General features: G+C 52.7%; 1 protein-coding gene across 1 annotated transcript in view; it reads right to left on the bottom strand.

The window, feature by feature from the left end:
* Positions 1 to 6,998: 6,998 nt before the first annotated feature.
* Positions 6,999 to 8,488, bottom strand: part of GUITHDRAFT_145143 (hypothetical protein) — a gene marked incomplete at both ends in the record, with an annotated part of 6,407 nt that continues 4,917 nt past the window's right edge. Inside the window, 2 exons of the mRNA XM_005824103.1 lie at positions 6,999 to 7,067; positions 7,113 to 8,092. Of these exons, the coding sequence (XP_005824160.1) occupies positions 6,999 to 7,067; positions 7,113 to 8,092 (1,049 nt within the window). The remainder of the gene's footprint in view (positions 7,068 to 7,112; positions 8,093 to 8,488) is intronic.

Genomic DNA, 8,488 nt, shown 5'->3' with positions numbered 1-8,488 from the left:
CAAGGAAAAGCAAGTCAGGAGGACAAGTAGCCAGAAAGAGAGTGTGAAGATAAAAGGGAACGTCAAGAGGAGGAGGGAGGAGGGAGGAGGGAGGAGGGAGGAGGGAGGAGGGAGGGAGGAAGAGAGAGGAGGGAGGAGGAGGAGGAGGAGCTGCTAGAGGGAGGGAGGACCATACCTCTGCCCCACTGGTTTGCCATGCTGGATCCTCCCAGAGTTCTCTGATGTAGAAAATCAGACATGCCGACCATGAAAAAGCTGTTTTCTAGAGTGACGATGATGATGATGATGATGACGACGACGACGACGACGATGACGATAATGAGGAGGAGGAGGATCAGATAGGGGGGACGAGGGATGCAGGAACAGGCAGGAGCAACGGCCAGGAAGCGGACGAGAAAGGGGAGAGGGAGGACGAGGTAGCAATGGAGGAGGAAGACCTTGTTGTCAAGTTGCAGGAGGGCCCTGGAGATGTCGTCGGATGTGATGGGAGCCTGGGGGTATCGCGGAAGACCTCGACGGCTTTCAGCTCGGTGTTTCCCAGCTCATCAACAGGCGCATCTCACCAGCTAGAGGTGTTGGCCCAGCTGACGGGGTTCCTCGCCTTCCGTCCCTCAAGCTGTCGAAGACCGACTCCCTCACCTCCTGCTCGTTGTCAGCTCCCCCCCCCTTCCCCACCTTCACTTCTCTTTCCTTCCCCCCTCCTACTCCCTCTCCCCTCCCCCATCCTCCTTCGATTCCCCATCTCCCCTTCCCTCCCTCTTCCAACTGGCGCCCACCATGGAGGACGGGCGAACGACCCCGGGAGGAGGGGCGTGAAAGTCCTGCTGAGGGGTTAGCGAGCGAAGATAGGGAGGAGGTGAGAGCAACGGAGAGGCCAAGTAGGGTCGAGCTGGACTTGGTGCCGGGGCGGGAGAGAAGGCCGTTAGGGAACCTCGCCGTCACTTCCCCAGTTGCGCTGCTCGTGCTCCGCGCAGTGAGGAGAGCTGAGGATCGAATAAGAGGCGGGACCGTGAGGGGAGAGGAGGGGAGGTACCTGGGGTCCTGCTGGGGGTTCTGTTGGGGGTGGCGGAGGGCATGTAGGAGTTTGAGCTGGCAAGGCGTTGGGAGAAGGCCTGGCGACTGGGAGTGCCGTAGGGGGACCGGCCGAACTCGTCGAGTCCTGCGACGGGAGAGCGATGCGGAGCAGGCTGAGTTCCTTCGAGGACGATTCTTGTGAGCCCCTCCTTCTCTTGCACCAGGTCCGCCACCTCCCGCTTCAGCTCTGCAATCGCCTGCTGCAGTCCCGTCACCTGCGTCGTCGTCTCTGCCAGGCGCGACTCAGCATAGACTGCTCGCTCCTCTGCCAGTCTCCTCATCTTGCACTCCTCCACGTGCCGCTGCTGCATCCTGTCCTGCTCCTCGCACGCCTGCTTGTAGCTCTCCTTGCTGTGCGTTAGCTCTCCGGCCGCCCTCGCGTGCTCCGACTTGAGGCTTCTGAGCTCCTCGCTCACGTTTCTCAGCTCCCCGCTGCACTTGCCAAGCTGGTCGTGTGCCTTCTGGAGCGCCAGCTCCAATTCCTTCACCCTTTCCGCCTTCCCGTCCTGCCGCTGGCTGACTGCATGTGCATGCTCTTTCTTGAGCATCTCAATCAGCTTCCGCTGCTCAGCATTCTCCGCCTTCGTCAGCGCCAGCTCCTTCCCCACCTCACTCAAGTGGATGCTGTACTCGTTGATCGCTAGGTTGTTGGCCCGGAGGTCACCGTGCAGCTTCTCGATGAGCTCCTCCTTCTCCCGCATGCCCTGAAGCATGCTCTGTACCTCCTTGTCCTTGGCCTCCATCTCGAACCGGCTCCGCAGAATCTCAGCATCAACAGCTCTCTTCCTTCCACCGTCCGCGTCCAAGTTATCGTACACTTTGTCGAGGACCTTGAAGGTGCTCTTGTTACTCTTCTCTCAACTTCCTCTCTGTCCTCACCTTCGTCAGCGCCTTGTTCAGCTCCTCGTTGAGGGCTCGAGACTGAACTTCCATCAGGCTCGTCTCCTCTCCCCACGCCTCTCACCTCCACAAGTGCGCTCTGAAGATGATTGATCTCTACCTTCATCCAGCTGCAGGTAGTGGTCAGGAAGAGCTGGGAAGTTCCTCGTCTACCTCAGCTCGTTCTTGAGAGCTGCCGTCTGCCCGTCAGGAGAATTCCCCTGCCCCCTTGCCTATGGAGCAGGTCAGGAGCTCGGCTCTACTTCCACTCCCTTCTACCTCATCGTTTCCGACAGACTCTGACTTGAACTTGAACCCCTGCTCGCACCTGAGCGCCTCCCCCCCCCCCTCCCCTCGTCGCCCTCCACCTTACCTCTAGCTGCTCAAAGATGTTCTTGAACGCGGAGTCTAGAGCTGTCCGGACGCTCTGGAAGGTTTCGTTCTCTGCCATGGAGTAGTGGTCATACGAGACGTCAGTTGCTGTTTCCTCCCTCTCTAGATTGCTGTATCGGCTCTCCTGCACTGCCAGCTGGTCTAGCATCTCCTTGGCCCGCGCTAGAGGCTCCAGGCAAGGCCACCGCTGATAGCAGGACGCATCCCTGCTGGACTCCAGCTCAAACCCCCTGGCTAGCTGGACATTCTTGGGCGTTCGCGGGGTGGTGGGCCAGAGGCGGGCTTCAAGGTTCCTCTGGGCGATCTCGTGCTCAAGATCTTTGATCCGCCGGCGAGCAGCTGACAGCAGCTGCTCCAACCCCTCCATCTCCGAGTCTTTGTTGGACGTTATGTCGACCTGGAGGGATTGCTGTCCCCTTCCGATCCGTTCCAAGTTCAACTTGGGCAACGGGCTGGTGATAAGTCAGTCAGGTTCAGCCTTGTGGATTGGGGAAGGGAAGGAGGAAGAGATAGCGACGATGAGGTTACCTCCCATTCACCGCAGTTCCTTGGTCGAGGCTCAACGCTTGCTTGCGAACCAAAGCCACGTCCTTCAACGCAGTTGCTCCGTTCATCGTAGTTCTCACCACGAGATTGACTGTCGTACCAAGAGGGCCGACCACCATCTCCATCACCTCCTGGTATGGAACCCCATGAGCCGACTGTCCGTTGACAACCTCGATGATGTCTCCTATCACTATCGCCTTCGACTCTGCCGCTGAACTTCCTTTAATGACATCGATCACTATGTTCTCCCCGTTGATCTGCCTGAAGACGATTCCGACCGAGCCCATGTTGTTCTGCGGAGGACTGGAGCGCCTCTCCGAGAGCATCTGATATCCGACATTGCTCGCGAGCATGTGAGATTGTTCTGCTCCGGATCGAAGAGAAGACATGGAAATCTCTGAAGGACCGAGGGACCTATGGATGAACGACATGACCTTGCTCCTTGCTCCTTGCTCCTACTGTTACAGACACCCTTCAGCCAACATGCCTTCGATGGGCTGCCGATGCTGCAGCCGCATCGTGTTCGTTCTCCCTGTGCTCCTTCGCTGTCCTCCTTGGTTCCTTCTCCTTCGCTCCTCCGCTGTAAGTGGTCAACGTTTTTTTGGGGGAAACTTGAGTGGAAGTAGGGGTACTTTTGAGGGTATTTAGGGGGGTGATACTGTGATATTCGGAGTGGTTTAATAGATAAACGCCACGAATCTATCTACCACGGGTACTCTCCCTCATGATGTGACGGAATATGTGAATACCCTTCTGAGCGACGAACTAAGTTTTCGCACAGAACTGCCGTCGTATGATTGAGAGCCGCGACTCTCCGTCATACAACGGCAGTTGTTTTTTTTTGCCAAATTGTCTTCGGATGTTGTTGGAGCCTTACATGAATCCTACCAAATGATGCCAGTCAGTCACTTCAATGATCACATGTCGTAAACATCGGATCATAATGGAGGCAGGCACCGGGCAGGCAGGCAGGCAGGGAATTAGGCATCGAGTCCCGAGGGACGCAGTCTGGGTAGGGAGGGGGCGACAACAATCATTGAATTCACCTCAGGGGCGACGTAGGTGATTCGGTCTTTCAGGAAACACATTGAAACAAGTGAGTATATTCAGTGCAGCATTCAAGTCCCTGGATTTGATCGGCTTTCCTTTACAGCTGTCACGATAACAGTTAGATGAAAAGGTGAATTACAGGAGTATACAAAACTTGACATTACCTCGATGATCTGCAAAATTTCAATCCTCGTACTTCACTTTTCCTTGTTTTCAACCTACAGGTCTCGTCTGGTTCTTTCCCTGTATTTTCAATCCGTCGAAGCACATCGAGCTCAGAACCACAATCGTTACAGCACTTGGTAGTACGGTATTCGTCAACATCTACGACTCTGTAGTGATTCTCGAATCTTCTTCTTATCCACCTGACCGGTACAGGCCTTTCTCCTCGACGTCCTGTAGACGGGAACCTTGCATTTCCATATGCGATAACAGGTTCTATTTCTCCCTTTCCTTTCATTGTACGGATAAACCTGTCGACTGACTTTCGTTTCGAAATGTAGATGTCGAATTTCATCCTGGCGTATTTTCGCTTTGAATAATGCGAAGTTAACTCCTCCCAATGACTTGTAACTGCAAGAAGATAGTCTTCGAATCTTGATAGACTGCCGCCAGACTTACTCGAGAACCCCTTGAGATAGTGCAATGTCGATTGAATATCTTGATCCCACGTCTTTCTTTTCTTTTTATTGCGATTCAGATGTGACTCGTGATAATATTGTTTTCTCGAAAACTGAAATCTTTTTCTGATTATTTGTTGATCATCTCTGAATTGTTCGACGGCCGATATAATGACGCTCCTCCCAGGGTCGATCGCAATTACCCTTGGGCAATTTTTACATTCTTCGATCTCTCTTTGGTATTCTGAATTTTCATGTAATACTTTGTATGATATTGATATCTTCTTCGCCGATTTCCGTTCAGCCCTTTTTCTATCGGCAAGCCATTTGGTAGTGCGCAATGAAGGTTCCTGTTCGAGTCCATCGATTGTTTTGATAATCAACGTGAATCGAAAACAAACCGATACACCGTCTGTCGTGATACTTGTAATCTCCTCTCTCTGATCTCTGAACAGATTCGAACAGTCGAAAATCCACGATCTTCGAAGAACTTCAACATGAACATGTGTGTCTCGATTATCTCAAACAGATTTTTCTGCAACCTATGATCAAATTTGTCATATTTGAAACTAAAAAGATCTTCGTCCCCCGATAATCCAATTAGTTGTTTCATATGGTCGATGAAGGTTCCTATCTGTTGTGAATTATTCCTGTTAAACACTTCTGTCTTCAACTCGTAATCTTTCCTTTGAAACAATACATTCTTCACGTCTTCGATTTCTTGCTGATGGTTAATATGTAACTCTCCTTTGCAGAATTCGGCAATGAACTTTTCCAATCGGTTTGTAAAATTTGCTTTCAGGTCTTGGTAGAAATTCGTTCCATATTGATTTGCAGCGAATACAATAGCTTGCGAGTCTCCTCGAATTCTACATAAATCAACGAAAAGATGTCTTTTCTCTGACCAGAAACGTTGTAGAGTTGGATACTTGTTATCTGTACGGCTATGTTGTTCCATTCCAAGTGTAAAAACATTCCAGAAAAAGGTCGATTTGGCTCTCTTGATTTCATCTACTACATATCGTAAATTCCCTGTATCCCTGCCCCATATCAGAAAACAGTTGAATATCATACTGCCTCTTGATGTGATCTGACTGATATGTAATACCCATCTGTCGATCACGTCTAAAATCGATCTGTTCTCTACCTTGAGTCTCGAGTATAACCCACATTTGACGACTCTCGTGAATGGTTTTGAATAACTTATTTCTTGACCGTTGTCTGAATCATCTGTAATTCGTTTTCTCTTCCTCGGCATGTTATAGTATGTTAGTCTGGCGAAACCATGTTAGATAGCAGGTAGTCGCTACATTTTTTTCATTACCATCGTTTCAGTGTATTGTCGGACCGCAAACTCTGTAATGGCGGGAAGATGAAACGAGCAGTGCCACAAACTTTCCGTCGGAGGCGGGAAGAATTTTTTTTTTCTTTTTTAAGACCCTCATACAGCCCCATTGGATGGGTGATTGAAACCTATCAATGACCCCTGTCATGCTGGTCCAGGACTCCTTCGGGAGTCCTTTTGTCGATTAAAGGTTAAGTCAAAATACTAGGCGTGTTCGGTACGCCAATTAGAGGAGAGGAGAGGAGAGGAGAGGAGAGGAGACGAGAGGAGACGAGAGGAGACGAGAGGAGACGAGAGGAGACGAGAGGAGCGTAGGGGAGGGGAAGGGAGGGGAGGAGGGGAGGAGAGTAGAGAGGAGAGGAAGAGGAGAGGAGACGAGAGGAGAGGAGAGCGTAGGGGAGGGGAGGGGAGGACAAAAGAGGAGGAGAGGGGAGGAGGAGAGGAGGAGGAGAAGAAGGGTCAGGAGGAGTTGGAGAGGAATGACGCGTAAGAGGGAGTGCGGGATGGCTTTAGGTTATTCATAATCATGAAGAAGGATTTTCTGTGGGAGGACGGTATGTATTGAAAGGGGGGTAGAGGAAAGAGAAGAGGAGAGGGGAGGTATGTAGTGAAAGGGGGGTAGAGGAAAGAGAAGAGAAGAGGGGAGGTATGTAGTGAAAGGGGGGTAGAGGAAAGAGGAGAGGAGAGGGGAGGCTGAGGGAGGGAGCAGGATAACTAGATTAAGAAGATGATTCATGGAGGAGAGAACAACTGATCAAAATCAAGAGGGAATGTGATAGCTGCTGAATGCGTCGGGTCAGCCGAATGAAGTAAGAAGTGAACTGAATTCAAAGCCATAGAGGAGGAGGAGGAGGAGGAGGAGGAGGAGGCCATAGAGGAGGAGGAGGAGGAGGAGGAGGAGGAGGACGAGGACGAGGAGGACGAGGACGAGGACGAGGAGGAGGACGAGGAGGAGGACGAGGAGGAGGAGAATGTATCTTATTTTGATCTACTGATTTACTTTCACTTACTCGCATGCATTGTGTTGCTTTACTTTTCTTATCTTATTTATCGATATGATCGAGGGCTCCCGTTTTCTTTGCTTCAGCAGCTCATGTGCAAGTGCCGTTGGCAGCAACGATCGCTAATTTGTTCTCTTCTCTTCTCTTCTCTTCTCTTCTCTTTTGTTCCCATCACCTCTTCCTGCAACTCAGGGAGCTCCTCACCTCTTCTATTTGCTCGATCCTCAGCCCTCTGTCAACCTCCTTGAGCAGAGTGTAGTGCCGCAGCACCTGCGCGTTCGTCCTGCCCTCGTGCAGCAACTTGGCGATCTTGTCCGTCAGCTGCTTGCTCATCCTCACGCCTCCCGCTGACGGCTCCCTCCTCGGGGAGATAGAGCCTTCCTCGCTCATGCTCCTGCGGATCGCCTTTATCCTGAAGATGGAGATGTTTTTCATGTCTGCCATGTTAGAGCAGCGAGCTAGAATCTCCTGATCCCCATACCCCCTCCGCACCAGCTCCCTCACCCTCTCCGCCGCATCTTTCCCTCCTCTCGACATGCTGGGCTGGCTCTTCTCCTCCTCCTCTGCCTCGTTCTGGGCTGGGAGGGAGAAGGGAAGGTGTATCCTTGGCGTTCTGATCACGTTCTTGGTGATCTGCTTGATCGGGTGGTCGCTGCTGTCCAGCTTGGAAGGGTCGAAGAGGTTGGAGATTAGCGACCCCACCATCCTCGCTCCCTCCATTAGGTTCTGCACCTCCTTCTCCAGAGGGCTCTGCTCCGTCCTCCCTCCTCCCACTACCTCTCCCACTACTGCTCCTCCTCCCGCTCCTCCTCCCGCTCCTCCCGCTCCTCCCGCTCCTCCCGCTCCTCGTCTTTCTCTGTGCTCCAGGTGCGGCTCATGCATGTGCCACATCCCCAAGGAGCTGATGGTGTCGACGCTGGAGTAGCTCATGGCGCGAGGAGAGCGAAGAGCTGCTGTCGCCTCCTCCAGCTCCGCCTGATCCACCTGGGTGCAGGCGTTGCGTGTGCTGCTGGCAGCCTTGGATGCTTGGTCTTCCCGCTGCAGAGGAGGAGGCGGCAGAGGAGGAGGCGGGAGGGAGATGCTGGCTAGGAGGCGATCGAGGAGGACGAGAGCTTCATCGTCTGCTCCCTGCAGCAGTCGCTCCCTTAGCTTCATCGCCGCCTCCTGTGCCATGCCCTCCGGCCCTATTGGGAGGGAAGGGAAGGGGACGGAAATTGCGGGAGATGTAGATTGACGGGACGGGGTGGAGGGAGAGGAAGGGAGGAGAGGGAGGGGGGAGGAGAGGGAGGGAGGGAGAGGGAGGGAGGAGGAGGGAAGAAGGGGGCGAGAGCGGAAGGCGGAAGAAAGGAGGATACCATGCAGGAGGACAAGGAGAGGAAGGAGCAGCGAGAAAAGGACTTGATTTGATTGATCATACATAATGAATTTGACGGTCAAAAGCTACAAAATGATCACTTCCTTCTTGGGAAGTATTGATTGGAAACATGACTGCAAGGAAATCAGAGAAGGAGGAGGAGTGAGAGGAGGAGTGAGAGGAGGAGGAGGAGGAGTGAGAGGAGGAGGAGTTGAGAGGAGGAGGG

Source organism: Guillardia theta, assembly GCF_000315625.1.
Source record: "Guillardia theta CCMP2712 unplaced genomic scaffold GUITHscaffold_98, whole genome shotgun sequence".
In the NCBI taxonomy this organism is placed as follows: Eukaryota; class Cryptophyceae; order Pyrenomonadales; family Geminigeraceae; genus Guillardia; species Guillardia theta.
Note: the sequence above shows the minus strand (reverse complement) of the source record. Positions and strands in the feature narration are given on the sequence as shown.